Source organism: Phoca vitulina, unplaced genomic scaffold (genome assembly GCF_004348235.1).
Source record: "Phoca vitulina isolate PV1807 unplaced genomic scaffold, GSC_HSeal_1.0 scaffold38, whole genome shotgun sequence".
In the NCBI taxonomy this organism is placed as follows: domain Eukaryota; kingdom Metazoa; phylum Chordata; class Mammalia; order Carnivora; family Phocidae; genus Phoca; species Phoca vitulina.
In genome coordinates, this window is record NW_022589741.1 from 13,161,498 (window position 1) to 13,181,356 (window position 19,859).

Consider the following 19,859-nt stretch of genomic DNA (forward strand, 5'->3'; position numbering starts at 1 on the left):
TCATATCAGTGAGGTCATATGATACATGTCTTTCTCTGATTGACTTAGTTCGCTCAACATAACTATACCCTCCAGTTCCATCCACATCATTGCAAATGGCAAGATTTCATTCCTTTTGATGGCTGCATAATATTGTTTGAGGATCTCTTTGTGTGTAATCTTACTTGGATTTTGTTTAGCTTTCTGCCTACGTAAGTTATTGTTTTTCAATAATTTGTGACGTTTAGAGCCATTATCTCTTTGCATGCTTTTTCTTTTCCTTTCTCATCTTCTGGTACTCCCATTAGGCATATGCTGTTGCACTTGATAGTGTCCCACATTTCTCTGAGGCTCTGTTCATTGTTTCTAGTTTGTTTTTCTTTTTCTTCTTGAAGTTACATGAGCTCCATCAATCTAACTACACATCTGCTTCTTCTTCCAGGTCAAATCTACAGGTAAGCCTCTCTAATGAATTTTTTATTTCAGTTATTTTACTTCCAATTCCATAGTTTTCCATTTGGTTCATTTTCTTAATGATCTCTATTTCTTTATCAATACTCTAATTTGATGTGACATTGTCATCATACCTTCCTTTGCTACTTTAATTGTGAGTTACTTTATTTCTGTGAACATGTCTATAATGGCTACTTTAAAGTCTTTTCCTGATAAATCTGACATGTGGTGTCTCTGACAGTTTCTTGGCTTGCTTTTTTTCCAGTGCATGGCTCATACTTTCCTGTTTCTCTGCATGTCTCATATTTCCTTATTGTTGGAAACTACATATTTTAGATAATATATCATAGCACCTCTGAGTACTGGTGTATGTCTCTCCTTCTAAAACATGTTATTGTTATCTGCTTATTTGTTTAGTGACTAGTGGACTGTTTCAGTGAAATTTATTCCCCCATCCACAGTGTTCAGCTTCTAATGTTGTTCCTCAGGGAAGCACAGATTTGGTATATCCACAGTTACCCTCAGATCACTGGATCACCATGGATTGGGAGGGCTCTCTTCCCATCTTTCCTTAACCGCACCCAGCTGTTAGACTCCAAGAATTGATGGCCGGTTGCTCTATTGTTTTCAACAACGCCCTGAGGAATAAACTGGTCTATAAACAATCCAGTCAAATTCTGGTTCCTTTGAAGGAATAGTTTCTGAGATCAGTGTCTGATTTTTGTTCTGACCTCTGGAAGGCCGTTGGGATTTTTATTCCCTGGATCTCTCCTGCAAACTAGCTAGACTACGGTTTAGCTTGTATCTTGAATCTCCTCTCAAATGCCTTTTACCACAACCTCCACGGTACTTTAGGATACTTTTAGGCTTCAACTTCTTCGTTCTCTGTTGCAAATGAAGTCAGTTCCTTTGGGAACAAATTAGGAGCTATCTGTTTTATGGTTCGTTTCTCTCTCTGGGCAAATCTTTGAGCCAGTGCTCTAAAGCTAGGTGTGGGGGACAATGGCAAAGTTCTCTCTGACTGATACTCCCACCGTAGGAGCTAAGAGCTCAGTGGAAGGAGAAGGGACATAGTCTGGGGTCCTCTCAGTTTTCCTCTCCTGGGATGGAACAACCAACTTACAATCTGAGGCAAAAGTGATCTGGGCCCCAGTATTCTCAACATGCTGCAACCAAATTCCACAAGTAGGGGCTAGGCCGAAGGGAGTCCTTGCTCCTGCACTACACTCACCCAGGACTTAGCTGCAGCAACAGGCAGCTGGGGACAGGAAGAGAATGCTGACATCGTGTTCGTCCCAGGATCCATGAGTCTAGGTTGGGGTTGGGGGGATCCTGTGTTCTAGGCTACAGTAGTCCTAATTGGAATCTCCACCTCACTGAACTGGCAAGGAGAAAAGAGGGAGCAGTAATGGCTTAAAAACCATTCTCGGGGCACCTGGGTGGCTCAGTCAGTTAAGCGTCTGCCAGGGTCCTGGGATCGAGCCCCATGTCGGGCTCCCTGCTCAGTGGAGAGACTGCTTCTCCCTCTCCCTCTCCCTCTGCCTGCCACACTGCCTACTTACGCTCTCTCTCTCTCTGTCAAATAAATAAATAAAATCTTTTAAAAATAAAATAAAATAAAATAAAAACCATTATCAGGGGCGCCTGGGTGGCTCAGTCAGGTTAAGTATCTGCCTTCAGCTTGGGTCATGACCCTGGAGTCCCTGGGTCGAGTCCCACACCGGGCTCCCTGCTCATCAGGGAGTCTGCTTCTCCCTCTGCCTCTGCTCCTTCCCCTGCTCATTTTCTCTCTCTCTCTCACAAATAAATACATAAAATCTTAAAAAAAAAAAACCCACTCTCATTTCTTACCAAATTTTCCTAGATATTCTTGAATAAATGTCTCTTCATTGGCTGTTCAAACTTAGGACCATGGTTTTGGGGGTTTTCATCATTTCCATATTTCACTGGGAAGCGGGTCAGCAGAGCTCCTCACACTGTCACGACAGAAGTCACTCTCCCACTTGTTCTTTACCATGGACGTGAAGGATCAAGACACATGTGATCTAGGGCTCTGTATGTGTAATCTCATTTAATCTTCACAACTGTGGTGCAGACACTGCAGACCTTGCTTTCACAGATCATGAAAGTGAATCCCAGAATCACTTAATAACTTGCTCCAATTAAAACAGCAAATCGGGGGTAAGGGGCTGATTCCAACCAGGCTTAACCACCTCCAAAGCTCATGTTTTTGATCACACCTATTTTTTCATCTTTTACACAGATCCTTTTAAAAATCAGAGCTCAGGGGCGCCTGGGTGGCTCAGTCGTTAAGCGTCTGCCTTCGGCTCAGGTCATGATCCCAGGGTGCTGGGATCGAGCCCCGCATCGGGCTCCCTGCTCAGCAGGAAGCCTGCTTCTCCTTCTCCCTCTGTCTACCACTCTGCCTACTTGTGCTCTCTCTCTGTCAATAAATAAATAAAATCTTTAAAAAAAAAAAAAAATAAAAATCAGAGCTCATGGGGCGCCTAGGTGGCTCAGTCGTTAGGCGGCTGCCTTCGGCTCAGGTCATGATCCCAGGGTCCTGGGATCGAGCCCCACATCGGGCTCCCTGCTCCAAGGGAAGCCTGCTTCTCCCTCTCCCACTCCCCCTGCTTGTGTTCCCTCTCTCTCTGTGTCTCTCTCTGTCATATAAATAAATAAAATCTTTAAAAAAAAAAAATCAGAACTCATGAAACAGTTACATCTCTGTGCAGTCACAATGATTTCTTTAGGGAATACATCATTTTCTTCCTCATCTGCATCTTTTATAATAATACTAGAAGTCCTATTCTGTTTCCTCATGTCTTACGCTGCATTTCCATAAAGAATCTCTGACCAGGGGACTTTATCTTTTCTGTACTTTTTAAAATCTGTTTTCCTGAAGATCTCCCTGCTAGATCTGATGTGCAATGGGTTTGGGTCTTTGATTATTATAAACATTAAAATGACAAGGCCTCTTTTCTCCCAAGATTACCTTTGTGCATAAGCACATACACAAAGCCAACTAAAAATATTATTAAGAAATGATGATACTGGTGGCGCCTGGGTGGCTCAGTCGTTAAGCGTCTGCCTTCGGCTCAGGTCATGATCCCGGAGTCCTGGGATCGAGCCCCGCATCGGGCTCCCTGCTCTGCGGGAAGCCTGCTTCTCCCTCTCCCACTCCCCCCTGCTTGTGTTCTCTCTCTCGCTGTGTATCTCTCTCTGTCAAATAAATAAACAAAATCTTTAAAAAAAAAAAAAAAAAAAAAAAAGAAATGATGATACCTCCTTTAAAAAAGACTGAAGCTTCTTAGGCCCAAATTATAAGATTTCAGGGAAAAGCTGCACACACACACACACACACACACACACACACACAAAATCCATATAGTCACAACTGACCAGTCACTAATAAGAACATCCCACTTTAAAAGTGATCTCATGCTTTTAAGTGTACTTAAATGAGTAAGTACCAATATTTAAAACATAAAAAAAATTCTGACCACAATTGAAGCCAAAACATAACCCAAAAAATAAACTAGATAAACCTAAAGTATAAGAAGAAATCTTTCTCCTGGGGCGCCTGGGTGGCTCAGTTGGTTAAGCAACTGCCTTCGGCTCAGGTCATGATCCTGGAGTCCCTGGATCGAGTCCCGCATCAGGCTCCCTGCTCGGCAGGGAGTCTACTTCTCCCTCTGACCCTCCCCCCTCTCATGTGCTTTCTCTCATTCTCTCTCTCTCAAATAAATAAATAAAAAATCTTTAAAAAAAAAAAAAAAAAAAAAAAAAAAAAAAGAAATCTTTCTCCTTACTCACCCAAACATAAATAAATAAATAAATAAATAACTGACATGTCAATGCATATCTGAAAATTTAGCCTTTACCTCTACTTGGCTCCATTTATCATTGTTACAAAAAAAATTTTTTTGGCCAGTTTTTACCAACTCAAAAAGTCCGATTTCCTGGTAGCAGATCTGCTACTGCACCAAGTGTTAGAGAAAAAAATAGTTACTGCAGACCAAACCTCCCAAACTACAAGAATCATCAAGGGAACTGTGAACACATGGTAAGGAATACAGTTACATGTTCTATTTAAACAAAGTTTAAAGAAAGCATTAGAATGAGACTGTTTGCACCCAGGGGTTCTTTTCTCACACAACAGAGGCCCACACACCACGGGAGCCCCTCCACATGTGGTGACCCCCAGTCGAATCTGGCAACAGCAAAGACCCTTGGTCGCACGCTCAGTAGGGATGTTTGTTTTGGGAGATCTGTAATCTCAGCTGTCAACACCTGACTGAAATAAACAAAAGAGCTCTGCTGAGGAAACAAAGACAGTGACGGGACTTAAGCAGGTAAACCAAAATAAATTAAAATTCTTGATGGAAATGGACAGCCCTGCGGGACAGCATCCAGTGATAGAGCTGCTCAAGTGGCAAAGGCATTGACCAGCTATTTTGGGTTTGCTAGCGTGTGCTCAAGAGCTTTTTAAAGAATGCAATAGAGGTACTTACCAAATATTTCCCCTCCACTAGCATATTCTGTCACCAGATAAATCATCCGTTCTGTCTCCATAACCTGGTACAAAGGCAGGAAAGCGACAGACAGTGACACAAATGACAGGCTGATATCATAGGAAGAGAAACTAATGACTCCTCTTTTGTCATTTGAAATATTAATAACCATTAACTGCTTAAAGGAAACTTAAAACACCAGAGAGGGGAACAGGCATAAACGCTATAAAGAAGAAAGGGGGAAAATAGGTATTCCTCCAAGTTCTTTAAAGTAGTACGTATTTACTACTTAAGAGAGACAGTCGTTTTGTTGTTCCTTGAGGCCTCTGCGATCTCTTAAGCTCCACAAAAGTGAGAAGCAAAGAAGCTGCCAAGAACCAGAAAGTTCACATTCAACACTGATCACTTGAAGTTCAAATATGCCCCCACCAGCCACAAAACCCAATCAAAACAAAAAAAAAAACCTAGGGAAAACAAGGGGAATCACTTAGGAACTGCGCAGAAATCACAGGTGGATGTGTTTTTTTAATGGAAATGACAACTTTCCTCTCTGTATCCATTTATTCAAAATTGGGAAGAATAATGTAAATATTCAACACTTAAGTAATATACTCATTTGTATTTTGTTTTGGTCCCTATTTTGTTTTTTTTTATTTAGTTGTAGTGTGTTGGCAGTCCTTTCTTCCTTTTTTACCTTTGTCATTAAATATTTTTTAAAGTAATATAGGAGTATCTATGCTCATGATAAACTTCTTAAATACCTGGCATATTAAAAAAAGGCCAAAGATTTTCTTCTTTCCAGCCCCCTCCATTTTATTCCCCCAAAGGAAACACTGTTAATAAGCTAATTTATTCTATATCTAGAGCAATGCTGACCAATAGAAAAAAAAATGTAGGCCTCATATATAATCATATATAATCTTAACTTTTCTAATCGCCACATTAATAAGTAAAAAAAATAAAATGAAATTAACTCTAATATTTTATTTACCCAGTATACCCAAAATACTACTTAAAAAAATTTTAATTGTAAACTACTTCAGTTTTCACATTAATGAAGATTAATAAAATTAAAAATTCAGTTCCTCATTCACTCTAGTCACATTTTAATACTCAACAGCCATGTGTGGCCAGTGGCTATCATATTGGGCAAGAGAGTTTTAGACTTTCACCGTAATTCAGTTAATTATTTTGCTAAATTATTTCCCAGTTACGTGATCTTTGACATCTTTACACATTGATACCATATAACAGCATTACGTGTTATAATCACACATCTTTTGAATGGCTTCATGGTATTCTGTCATACAAGTGCACATTACTTTTCCAATCCAATAACTGTATCATCCTTTTTTTCTCTTTAATTTTTAAGAACTGTATATATTGGTGGTATTAGCTCACTGTACGTTACATGCATCACTGCCAGGCTCTTCCTGTATGTTGATTTACACAACAACAACAACAAAAGTAAGTGCTCTAAATATATGCAGGTGTTGAGAAAAAAAAAAGAAAAGAAAAAAGTAAATGTCATATTGTATATCTCCTTTGTACCCCTGGGTGTATAGACTTTTATTGACTGCAAATGTTCTTTTACTGTTGAATTTTTCAGTAGCTCAAAAACTTTCCTATACAGTTACCTATATTTGGCTCCCTCTATAAACTGACAAGACTGAAGTTTTGGCAAATGACTTGAAAACTACCTGGATACGATTTATAAAGACAATTTGACAGCCATTCACCTTGGCAGCCTGGAATCCCCCATTAACAATACTAGCTGCCAGAGAGCAAAATTAAACCTTAAAAGAAGGGCATTGTTCAAAGCCAGGGCTGAAAGTATGAGAACTCTTACTGGCTAATGAAATCTTGGGTAAGAAAGATCAATTCGGGTAATTCAGTTATAAGGTTAATACCTACAAGTTAACCTCTTGAGGAAAGTCAGCCTCATAAGCCCTACAACTATTTAAAGAGGATTTATTTTAAAAAGTGAGGTCAAGAAGTTCACTTGGTCGATCAGGATAGGAAGGAAGCAGAGGTCAGACACCTCCAAGTTTGCAGACACAGGTCTTCAGGCAACACCAAGAAGCTTTCACGGTTTTGCTTCTGGGGCACAACGTACGTGTGGTTCAACAGAATTCAGTCTGATGCATTTCAGCAAGTCTGCTCCTGCTGATCTAATTCATTTCATGATGTGAGCAGCTGATGCCAGAAAAAAGCCCTAGAGCTGTAGCCTTAACCACACACACTAACATCACAACATGCTTTCTTTTCCATAAAATTAAGAGACTCTGAAAGCCTGCCCATCGGGCCTCCACCCTTACACACGGTGCCATGTCTGGGCCGGCAACCATGCACTGCCGACCAACAGCAGCAAATGAACCGGGTGGCCACTTCCTGAACAGGTAGGTGACGGCTGCTCTGGTAGAAAGCAGTGAGCAGGGCTGGCCCTCGGCAGAGGTAGAGCTTGCAGCTGCCAACACACTGCAATCTGAGAAGCACCCCAAAGCCCCACCTCTCCCAAAATATCTCTTCCACCAGCCTGCTAAGGCAAGGTCTTCTCTTTCTATCTGGCTTGAAATTCCAGTCATTAGATTTACTGCTTTTGCAGTAAGGTTAGGGAATCATTGTTGAGGATGGCATGAAATATGCATGGTTCTTGGGAAGGTAAGAAAACTAGAATGGAAATCTCTTCCATTCCACCAAATCAATCTCATGGTTATCAAAATTATCAAATGCTACCTTAGGAAACCAAGTCTAGGGCCCTACTAGAAAAGAGGTGAGCTCTGACTAATACAAGAAGCCATACTTAAAATATCCTTCGCCATCATAAGTCGTACTAGGATCACAGAAATGAGTATTTAAGGAATGTTATAAAAAGGTAATGTTATATTCACCTCTAGCTTTTCATCCCCAAAAATTCTCCATTCCTTTGGCTTTCCCATTCTGTTTTAGGATTCAGATCTACATAAATAAGTTCTTGTCACCTTCTGAATAATCCTCTTGTGTAATCCTCACAAAGAATGGTACCCAAGTTTTAAAGAACAAGTTTAAAAGGCCTACATGGGTAAGGTAGATCTTACTAGTAAAGAGCCAGGTAAAACATAAGGCTGAGTGGGAAATAAAAGGGCAGTAGGATAAACATGTGAACACAGAAACCAAGAAAAGTTGCAGATGTTCACCCAGACACCTTTTCTTTTATACACACAAGTGACTATTCTGGGCTCTCCGTCACCACACACTGTGCCACCAAGGGACCTACCTGGTAGAGCCTGATGATGTGGGGATGGCAAAGCATTTTCATAATTTGAACTTCCCGGAAAATCTTCTTCAAGTTTTCTTCATCCAGCTGGGTCTTGTCTATGATCTTGATAGCAACCTGAGAACAGAGGAAGAAAATTTACTCTGATGCATGATTAAAAGCAGTTCACTAAGGAAAATTAAATCCACTTTAAAACATTATATTCCACAAAATACAAGCTGCCAGCATTTTGTTTACAGAATATCAATGAATAAAATTATTTTACTCTTTTTATAAAGTCAGGAAATGGATTCCTAGCAAGTTGGTCTCAAAGGAACAGATTCCAAAAGCTAATGGGTCTTTCTGCCATTTCTTAAACTACTCCGACAGTAAGACCTTATGACAAACAAAATACTTCATTACTCCATAGATGTGATCACAGTCTGGGCAAATCAGGCTTTAATGCAGACAATGGTACGTCGGGTCTCTTATTAAGAGAAAATGCTTATATCACAAGTACATGATAAGTTAGTAAGGTTCGACGACAAACTCCACAGGTGCGTCCTACACGTCACCAGGGGCTTGCCTAACTCAGTAGCAGAAGCGGTATGGTATGGTGGTGGTCGCAGCAGTCACTATACCCCGAACATGTGCTGTGTGCCAAGCAGAAGTCTTCGTGCTTTCCAAGTACTACATCATTTAAACCTCACAATACCCTACATTTTATTAACCTTATTTCACAAATAGGGAAACTGAGACACACAGAGATTAAGTAATTTACCCAAGATTAAGCCATTTACAGCTAGTATGCGGCAGATCCAGGACTGAAGCCCAAGTTGGTTGGCTTTACAGTCAAATTCTTAATGTTCATGCTATAAAAATGTGAAGATCTTTCTGTACCGTATATACACTGCTTCAGCATCAAACATCTATTTTGCTCATCATTGTTAAGACATCCAGCAGCACGTACGTTTTAAAACAGAATGAAAGATGAAGAACTTTTTTTACTCTACCAAATGTAAACTTCTTCACTATTCTTAGTGAAATACTCAAAATACTGTGTTGCCCCAAAATATCACTATATCTCCGTCTCAGTCGATCTGCAAATAATCAAAGAATATTAGTCTGATGAAGGACCAAGCCAAGGTAAATTCTAGCCCCTTCCAATTCCTACAATTCTATGATCCTATACACTGAGAGAGGGAAAGGAAGCTTACTGAGAAAAAGAAAAAAAAAACAAGGAAGCAAAATTTCAAAAATAAATAAATGTTCAGCCCAGAGCAATAAAGACTATATGGAACTACACAGGGTAGATGATTCAAATGTAAGAATAACTAACATAAATGTCACTTTGGAGTTGTTTCAGATATTAGAATGAGAACTGATGGGAGAAAGGCCCAGGGAGACAAATTTCAGCTCAATTCAAAGAGCGTTCAAAACGACAGAATGTGATAAAGGAAGCTGGATGTAGCTCAAGCTATGAAGATTAAATCAGATACAGCCTTAACTTCAAGGAGCTCACGGTCTAGTAAGGGAAAGACATACATGAAACAGGCAACAATACAGCGTTGGAAACACAATCAACAAAGCTATAAACAAGGTATGATGGTAGAACAGAGAATGGAGTATGACCTTCACCAGGGGGGAGAAGCAGACATAGGGAAAGACTTCACAAACAAAGCAGAACTTGATAAAGAATTGGGATAAGCAGAGAAAAGGGTAGGAAATTTTATGAGGAGAAAGAGCAGAATCATTAACAAATTTCACAAGCTGTTCGATCTCCTATAAGAAGTCTTGTACCGTATCACCCTGGATAGGGTTATAGCTCAGTGGTAGGGCATCTGAGTGCATCTCACCCCGGACCATTTCTACTTCTCCTCACTACTGTGTCGTATCACATACAGGACCTTAACTCCAGCAAATGGTCTGGTGTCTGTACCTGGTCCTCTAAGGACAGCTCCCCAAACACAAAAATCGCAGTACACAATGTCCTTTTATAGAACAAATATCTGGGTCTTAATTGTAATTAATTATTAATAAAAGCTTACACATGAATAGCACATTATACTTTACAGATTGCTTTCAAATACATAACAAGCTTAGAAACTTGCAGCTATATGCCCATCGCAGAGCTTCCCAACTAGTGTGCTAGAAGTGGGTTACAGGGGTACCCAAGGCCATGGGTAGGTGGCAGTGGATCACCTCCAGCCTCAAGAAACCTCACTTGTTTACCACCGAGAAAATATTATCATTTTCTGTGTCTAAGGACCAGGCCTCAAATCCCCTATCCTGCCCATGCCTGTCAATGGATGGCACAGAAAAAGTAATGGGGTAGAGGATGGAGGTGGTTAATGAGGGCCTTCAATGCATTTGACCGTATTTTTGTATTTTTTCACCCGCAAGAGAGAACTGAGTCATACATAATTGGGGGAGTCATAGGGCCTCCTGATTCACATGAACCCCTTCTGAATTTCATTTGCATTCTGAGGTAATAAGACTTTCACAAAGGTAAAGAGAAAACCAAATCATCTATGAGAACAAAGCTGGCTACAAGATCTTATATCCACTTATATGCACTTAATAACTATTTTTAATTTGATAGAGATAATGGTATATAGCATGGATGTAGTTCTACATTTCATAACAAGTATATGTGCCTCCCCATAAAGGGAATACAGCCCCACATACTGAAATGTATTCTTACCTTTTCAGGGAAAATTGCATTAAGTATAATCTGTTCTTCGAAGGTGGATGCAGAGAGGTTTTAATAGATTAAAACATCAAATCCCGTCTACTCTTCAATGAGATTCAGGATTCAACAAGACACGGGCAAAGCTTGGCCTAGCAGCTGAGCATGGCGTCAACAGGAAGGACTCTGGTGTCAAGCTGCCTGGGTTCAAAATCTTAGAACTGCCCTTTTAATGTATAACCTTGACCAAGCTATTTAATTTTGCTATGGCTCCTTATCTAAAAAATGTGGGCAACAACAGAACCTGCTCTAAAGGTTGCTGGGGACTGACTAAGCTAATGGATGCAACCTGCCTAGTATATAATGCCTGGCACGTGGTAAGCATGTCATATGCATTAATTACAGGTACTGCTGTTATCTGTTTGTTTGTTTTCTGGAATCAAGCCTTAAACGTTAGGCATTCCTTGACAAAAATGAGATTCGCTTCACTAAACAAAATAATCCTGGATCTCAAACACATCAGTTCCTTACTCAAGGGGCAAGTTGAGGGGCCCAACAAGTGAAATAGCTAACAATTTGTGGGCAGCATTCAGAACCAACTGGTTGCTTCCAGCTGATGTGGGAAGAACATGGAAGGAATGAAGCTGGGGGAAAAATGCATTCCATTCGGGAGCGTCACACCAAGCCACAGGATGGAACCCACAGCAAGACCTGATCCTCGGGGCTGCACCAGGGAGAGTGCGCTCTGCTTCTTCATGGCCAGCCGGGCCCCCTGCCCTCCCAGACCAAGTACCAACGCCAGAGAGGAGGACACGCGTGTTACTTGGTCCACGTGCCTGAGAGGACCCCTGAACGGAAAAGACAATGTCCGAAAGCTTCAGCTCCTATTTTAGCTGCAAACTAGAAGGTGGAGGTTTTCTAGAAAATGGAAAAATACCAATGAAACAGAAAAATGACGACGTCAGAGAGCAGGGAGTTGGCAAGCAAGTGTGAATATTTTGAGACTACCCGAAGAGATCGATGATCGTGAATTTTCACTGCTACAGATAGGGCGGCCATACAATCAGGGTTTTAGCTGAAAGTACACACCCGCTGCTTGAAAAATGAAATGCGTCCACAGCAAATGGTAAGTTGGTAGGTAAACAGAAGATAAAATCTCAAAGAATGTTTCCAGATTTTGGTGCTGAGAATCTATGAATCACATCCTTGTACTTGCGTATGAAGAAAAGCATAACAAGTAAAAAAGGAAACTTCTAATATATTACCAAGGGATCATATATTTCTTAAAGTTTCTTGTTCTACATAGAACTCGTTTCTCTTGCAAGGAGCAGGATTTTATGAATTGACACTAATATTAATTAAACATGGCACTGTATCCAAGATGTTGCTTAAAAGCTACAGCTTGCCCAGAGCCCTAGGAATTTCTCTACCCAAGATATTTCCATTCAATGAACCCTTTTTTCATCGGCATGTGGCATGACAAAAAATTAAATTCAGATCGTGCCAAATTTAAAGTCACAGTTCTTTATTATTCATTCTAGAAGGGGGGGGAAATAACTATTTCTCCCTTTTAGTTCTCACTTCTAAACCACAGTTCCTTTAACTCTTCTAATTTTTGCAAGCACAGTAATGTTCACAGGGAATGAAGTTGAAAAAATAGTGCTTTCTTCACAACAGGCAACAATTCACCTGCATATCCTGACACCACATTCACAGGCAAGATAAGGTGACGGAATAAAAACCAATGAGCCAAGAAAAGGTTCAGTATTAAGATCAAAACAAACCACCCTTCCCCCCTCACGCATCAGAAGTAAGTGGGTTCTTTCATTCACGGATATGCGATGACAAATGGACAGTTAAAGAAAGGAACCACTTAGGAAGAAAATGCAAAGACCACAAGTGCTAAAATTCCTCCAAAAAGAGAAAGAGCACTCCCCTAAACTAGTATGCAGATGCATGCACAATAATTTCACAAAATACAGTAAGCAGACTGAATGCTTTTAAGAAGGGAAGAGAAAACATTATGACAGTGTGGAGAAAAGTTTATTTTTTTCAATGTTCTCTAAAGCAGCTCTACTCACTGAAATGTCTTAAAATTCAGGCAGATATCAAATTTTTGCCATTATGAATTATTTTCAATGGGATTGTTTTTATCTTAGGTTTTGTAGCTAAATTTTTTTTAAGGTTTTATTTATTTATTTGAGAGAGAGAGCACAAGCAGGGGGAGCTGCAGGCAGAGGGAGAGGGAGAAGCAGACTCCTCTGCCAAGCAAGGAGCCCGACTTGGGGCTCCATCCCAGGACTCTGGGATCATGATGAGCCGAAGGCAGATGCTCAACTGACTAAGCCACTCAGGCACCCCAGTGTAGCTAAATTTTTATTATCTTTCTCTCTATTCCGAGATCATTCTCAGCTCAGATCTAGTATCATTTTACGGCTGAGATCTGTCCTGGTCAATACAGAACACACCAGCCACATGTGACTACTGAGCACTTGAAATGTGGCTAGTGCAAACTGATGTGCTATGAATGCTAAATAACAGACCAGATCTCAAAGCCTTAATATTAAAATGAGAATATAAATGATCTCACTGATAAATTTTATATTGATGACATGAAGAAATACCATTTTAGAGATACTAGGCTAAATAAAATATATTATTAAAAACTAATTTCAATGAAAAGGCAACTTCTGGAATGGGAGAAAATATTTGCAGACCATGTATCTGATATGGGGTTAATATCCAAAATAAACAAGGAATTCATACAACTCAACAGAAAAAAAACACAAATAACCCAATTTAAAAATGGACAAAGGACCTAAGTAGGCATTTTCCCAAAGAAGACATACAAATGACCAACACATGCATGAAAAGGTGCTCTACACATCACCAATTATCAGGGAATTGCGAATCAAAACCACAATGAGATACCACCTCATGCCTGTTAGGGTGTCTATTATCAAAGACAAGAGATAACAGATGCTGGGACAGAGATATGGAGAAAAGGGAACCCTCATGTACAGCTGGTGAGAATGCAAACTGGTACAGTCACTATGGAAAACAGTATGGAGGTTCCTTAAGAAATTGAAAATAGAACAACCAGATCAATCCCACTTCTGGGTGTATATCCAGAGGAAATGAAGTCACTATCTCAAAGAGATATCTGCACTCCCATGTTCAGTGCAGCATTATTCACAATAGCCAAGGTATGGAAACAACCTAAGTGTCTGTCAAGAGATGAATGAATAAAGAATATGTAGCATATCTACCCATCTATCTACTTATCGAAATCTATCTATAGATACACACATACATATACACACACAATGGAATATTATCCAGCCTTAAAAAAAAAAAAAAAAGTCCTGTCATTTGTTTTTTGTTTTTTGAGTTTTTTTTTTAAGATTTTATTTATTTATTTGACAGCAAGAGACACAGGGAGAGAGGGAACACAAGCAGGGGGAGTGGGAGAGGGAGAAGCAGGCTTCCCGCAGAGCAGGGAGCCCGATGTGGGGCTCGATCCCAGGACCCTGGGATCATGACCTGAGCCAAAGGCAGACGCTTAATGACTGAGCCACCCAGGCGCCCCAAGTCCTGTCATTGTGACGAGATGGATGAACCTGGTGGGCACTGTGCCAAGTGAAGTAAGTCCGAGAGAGAAAGACAACCACATTACCACATGGTATCACTTATATGTGGAATCTAAAAAAAAAAGTAAAACTCATAGAAACAGAAAGTAGAAAAGTGAGTGCCAGGGGCTGCGGGGGTGGGAGAAATAGGGACAGGTTGGTAAAAGGATACAAACTTTCAGTTAAAAGATGAATAAGGGGGGGGCGCCTGGGTGGCTCAGTCGTTAAGCGTCTGCCTTCGGCTCAGGTCATGATCCCAGGGTCCTGGGATCAAACCCCGCATCGGGCTCCCTGCTCCACGCGAAGCCTGCTTCTCCCTCTCCCGCTCCCCCTGCTTGTGTTCCGTCTCTCGCTGTGTCTCTCTCTGTCAAATAAATAAAATCTTTTTAAAAAATTTTTTAAAAGATGAATAAGGCCTGAGGATCTAATGTAAAGCATGGTGACTATAGTTGATAACACTATTGTATAATTAAAATCTGCTAAGAGCATAGAATTTAAATGTTCTCACCAAAAACAAAACAACCAACCAAACAAAAAAAACCAAATATGTGAGGATGAACATGTTAATTAACTCAATCAGGGGAGTCCTACACAATGTATATGTATATCAAAACAACACGTTGTACACTTTAAATATCTTACAATTTTGTCAATTATACCTCAATAATGCTGAAAAAAAAACCCAAATAGTTTCTTTTTATTTTTGTAAATATGACTACTTGAAAATTTTAAATGATATATGTGGCCCACATCTTAGATGATGCCAGTAAGCTGCCGGCTACAACACGTATTACACAAAAATGACTTCTGAAATACTGGACTCAACGTTGAGAACTGCCAGTTACTGATCTCGAAGAAACTTGGCAGGCTGCAGTGCACTCAGTGCTCAAACACTGCCTTGGGAGAGAATCTTAAATTAGGTCTCAAAAGTTGCATTCCAAGAACTCAATTTAATTCCATTACAAAATGTTTATTGAACAAGTGATGGGCTTAAGGCAGTGCCCTTGTGCAGCTCGCTAGAGGCTGCTCTCGACAGGCTTCTGTGAGAGAATTAAGTTTTACACTCGTAAGATAGCAGTTTGCAAACCTTTTGGTCTCAGGACTCCTTCTCTCAAAAACTGAGACCTTCAAAGAAGTTTTGTTTACATGAGTAATATCTAGCAATATTTACTTAGAAAATGGATTAAAATTAAAATCAGAAGTTAAAACAGAAAATTTTAAAACACCAGAATGGCAATCACACGTTTCGTCAGCCATCAGAGAAATTATATCACACATCACGTAGTCTCTCGAAATCTCCCTACGTAACTGTGAGAGGATGAGAGTGAAAATGAAAATAATGTTTATTTATTTATGAAAACAGTGTTGGCCTCAGACACTCACTGAAAGAGTTCTGGAGACTCTTTGGGCTCCCTGGATCAAACTCTGAGTGCTACCCTGAGGCATTATCGTATGTGATGAACTAACTTCTGCCCTATAGTCTAGAATGGCACATCTTTGGGAAAACTGAAAAAAATAGTCACTCAAATTGTTTTCTGTAGGACTTAATTCATTCCCAGTTGAGAATGGCTTCTAGAAAAGGAATCTGAATGCCTTTGCAAAACAAAACAAAACCTGTTTTTCTTTTAAATTAACTGCAAAATAGAATTGCCATGAGAATACAGGTTTAAAGAAACCTCAAACCATCATAAGATATACAAGCTACACTATAAGGCTAAACCTGCAAGGCATTAAATGGCTGTGATTAATGATGTGCCACATGGCTGTGTTCAGGACGTAGGCTGGCCATATTCTTGGGAAATCCTGACTCCTGCACCGGAACCAATCAGGGAGGACTCCACATTTGAGTCGGTAACAAATAGTCAAATCAAGTTCTAAGGGACAAAGCTAAGACATATATTTGGGAAGAACTGATTATTCTATCCATTTTACATACCAATCACAACTGTTTCTGGAAAAGTACGCAGCTATGAAGCCTAGGGATTGACTGAGATGTTAGGACTCCAGCCAACTCCAGACAGGAGGACTCAACAGGACCACCAAAAGTAAGGGTAAATCAGCTTTCAATGAACCCCAAAGGAAATAGTTCACAATATCTAGCAGGACTTTAGGTGACTTATTTTTCTCTACTTCTCTGCTTTGGCTGTACTAAACAGTGAAAGTGAAATTGTTCTTGTATTTACAATGTTTGGAGGATAGAGAATTGTGAGCTTCCTGAAGTGAGAAAATAGACCATGAACCATACGTTATTCTTGGAAGAATTCCTAAGGTGGAACATGGTCATATTGTACATAATTAATCAATGGAAATTTTCTGGTGATTACTTGGAATTCAAAGCAGAGAAGGAAAATTTTTCAGACAAAAAGAAAATGGTTTCTCAGTTCCAATAATTCCCATCTGGTTAACATTTACCCTCTCAGAAAGCAGAAGTCCTAGGAGTATCTCTAACGTGACAGGCAACTCTCTCAGCCACACTGCCATTACTACCGCTGCTGTTATTTCAACATTGACACAGTGCCGACAACATTTTGTATGCTTCCTATAACATTAAATCAACTCCTGGCCTTTAAGTTTCCCACTGAAATGAACTGAACAAGAAGATATTTTAAAAGGGGGGGGAAAAAAAAGGAGTGGAGAAGAGGATAAAGTTGACCATAACAATAAAGAATTACTTACAAATATCAGTGCCTGATCCATTTTCAGTATCTATTTCCGGTTGACCACGACTTCCCAGTTTAAGAGGGAGATTTAGAATTGGACTGATGGCTGAATTCCAAGGTTAGGGACCTATTTAAAAGAACACCTCAAAGCCCTTAAAGAAAGGGCAGAAGGGAAAGAGCAGGAAAGAAGGAGCGGGACTGAAGAACGCAGGGCAAATAGAGACGCTCTGAACACCGAGGGACGGAGCGGGAAGGCATTCAAGAAATGGAGAAGAAAAGGATTAACAGTGGTTTAACAAGGAAGCTCCAACGGTTTAAAGTGGCCACCAAAGAACAGTATCTAAGAAAAGGGTATTATGAAAAAATAGTAATTGTCACAGCAATGTTCCGAAATAAAAGAAAAACAAGGAGCAGCAGTTAGTCCAAGGCAAAATTTAAAGTTATGGTGGAAAATGAAGCTATGAAGGATGGCATTTGAGTCCCAGAGAAGAAAGATTAGACGTGTGGGTGAAACTTGGCAATGACCTCAACTGTGAGGTTAGGAGGCAGAAAGCTGAATGAATTTCAAGATGAATTTTCTTAATGAAGTGCTCTTTCCTAGAGTGCCAGCTCATAGGTAAAAATAACACACACTCCCAGAAGGACTGTGCTCTTCCCAAGAACAGCATTTGTCAAGGAGCCGTGTACTGTTAAGCACATTTCGATGTAGCACCTAGAACACTCAAAGCTTTTTAAAGCACCAGCTGGAAAGAAAGCTGAACTCAACTGGCACGCATAACGTTCTTATACTTCCCCAATGGAGATTTATTACACCGAGCATCTTGCTAACCTTACAATGGTAGTGTTGTTCCTGGTGAACAAAGTCAGCAACAGTTCATATTTTAAGGTGCTTTAAATTATATTAATATGCCCCCAAGGCCTAATAAGATAGGCTGCAGTAGCAAAAGGTTGAGTGAACCAAGGGAACACAATTAACAGCTGAAAAACCACCCTAAATTCCTCATCTCTTACATTTCCCAATTCTTTGGTAATGAGAACAAACGGAAAACTGGAAGCAATCTCCATTATCAGAGCATCTTATCCTCCCTATTTCTGACACTTACTTGTCACGCGTGCTCACATACCAGTACTGCGAGCTGTCACGATGTCCTTCTGTGTCAAACCAGGATTTCTAGTCTGAGTGCTGATGACGCCGGCCTGTCTTCCCTGTGGCAGCCCAGGATTAAAGAGCCAGCTTCCCTGTGCCCGTTAGGAACACTGCACCAAGTACCTTCTGATGGGCTTTCTTAATCACAGCTGCACACCATTAGTGCTGGCAAAAAAAATGCCCCTCTGGGATTCCACCAAAATGGGAATATTTTGTGTGATAGCTTTTTGCATTTATTCTGGCTCAACGAGTTCCTTATAGTTAATGGTCATCACATTTTCAAATCAAACAGATTTTATATTTCCATAATTAATGTTTGTGTTTCATGGACTGAATAGTGAAGTGTAAGTAACTTAAATCACTCCACTGGAAAGTCTAAGGGTAAACATTAATTAATTCTCAAATTTCTGATACTTATTCTAAAGGCAGGAAGAAGACTATTGATAACCCTGCCATAAAAAAATATGAAAAACTTTCCTATTGAAATGTAATTCATTATCATATGTATTATTATTATATATATCCTATATATGTTACCAGTTTTATACCACATTTAATGTAAAAACACAACTACATGAAGTATGTACTTAATATAACAGACTTAACATTTAGTAAAAGCTTGTTTGTCCTTTCCCTTAGCAGGATTACATGCATCCTAAATCCTGACCTTCTATGACAGTCCTAAACCAACGTTACAGTACAAGTCTAGAATTTTGAAGAGCTTCTAAAGTATCATCAAGGATTTTAAGTTATCATAATTGTGCACTGACTAACTAAAATGTTGAGTACAGTTAATAACAGTGAGGGGCTTTTTTAACCATTAAAAGTATCCACAATTTAAGCAAAAACCAACCCATTACACTGTCTTTTGGGCCCTCTTCTGATCTTGACAAGATTGTTTTTAAGCAAATTGATATGACCCATAACTCACTGCCAAAGAGACCCAAAAAAAATCTCCTGACATCAGAAATAGGTTCATTTAAAATAGACATATTTGCATAAATATCTTCTTAAAAAACAACAGATCATGAGAAACACTATCCAGAAAAATCACAAGGAATAAGACTGATGAGATGAGAGAATGTAGAGAACTGCAAGGAAATAAAACATTCATTGATAATAACTTCATACTAAAAATAATTATCCCTCCATGTTTAAAAGTCCTTTTGAATTTTCCTGAGGTCTTTGGGTCACAGATTTCTATAGAGAACACAATGACATCCTTTGAAACAAAGTCAAACAAAACCCCGCCAATAAATCAAATGTACTTTTCTGAGTAGAAGATGGCACAGAATAAAGCGCTCAGGGTAGGAAAGACATCAAAACTAACATACACAGTAGCAGGATCTTTTCCCTTCTGAACAAAATCTTGCTAATAGAATAGAAACCATAATATGAAAAGAAAGAGAAAGAAAGAAAGAAAAGAAAGAAAAGAAAGAAAGAAAGAAAGAAAAAAGAAAAAGAAAGGAAAAGGGGAGGGAGGGAGGGAAGGAAGGAAGGAAGGAAGGAAGGAAGGAAGGAAGGAAGGAAGGAAGGAAGGAAGGAAGGAAGGA

The 19,859-nt window shown here is 39.7% G+C and overlaps 1 protein-coding gene across 5 annotated transcripts in view; it reads right to left on the reverse strand.

Annotated features, from left to right (window-relative positions):
• SIK3 (SIK family kinase 3) overlaps positions 1 to 19,859 on the reverse strand; it is a 238,493-nt gene that overhangs the window by 102,126 nt on the left and 116,508 nt on the right. For all 5 annotated transcript variants that reach the window (XM_032427722.1, XM_032427723.1, XM_032427726.1 and 2 more), the window contains exons 2-3: positions 8,203 to 8,319; positions 4,947 to 5,010 (exon numbers count right to left, since the gene is read on the reverse strand). In XM_032427722.1, the coding sequence (XP_032283613.1) occupies positions 4,947 to 5,010; positions 8,203 to 8,319 (181 nt within the window). The remainder of the gene's footprint in view (positions 1 to 4,946; positions 5,011 to 8,202; positions 8,320 to 19,859) is intronic.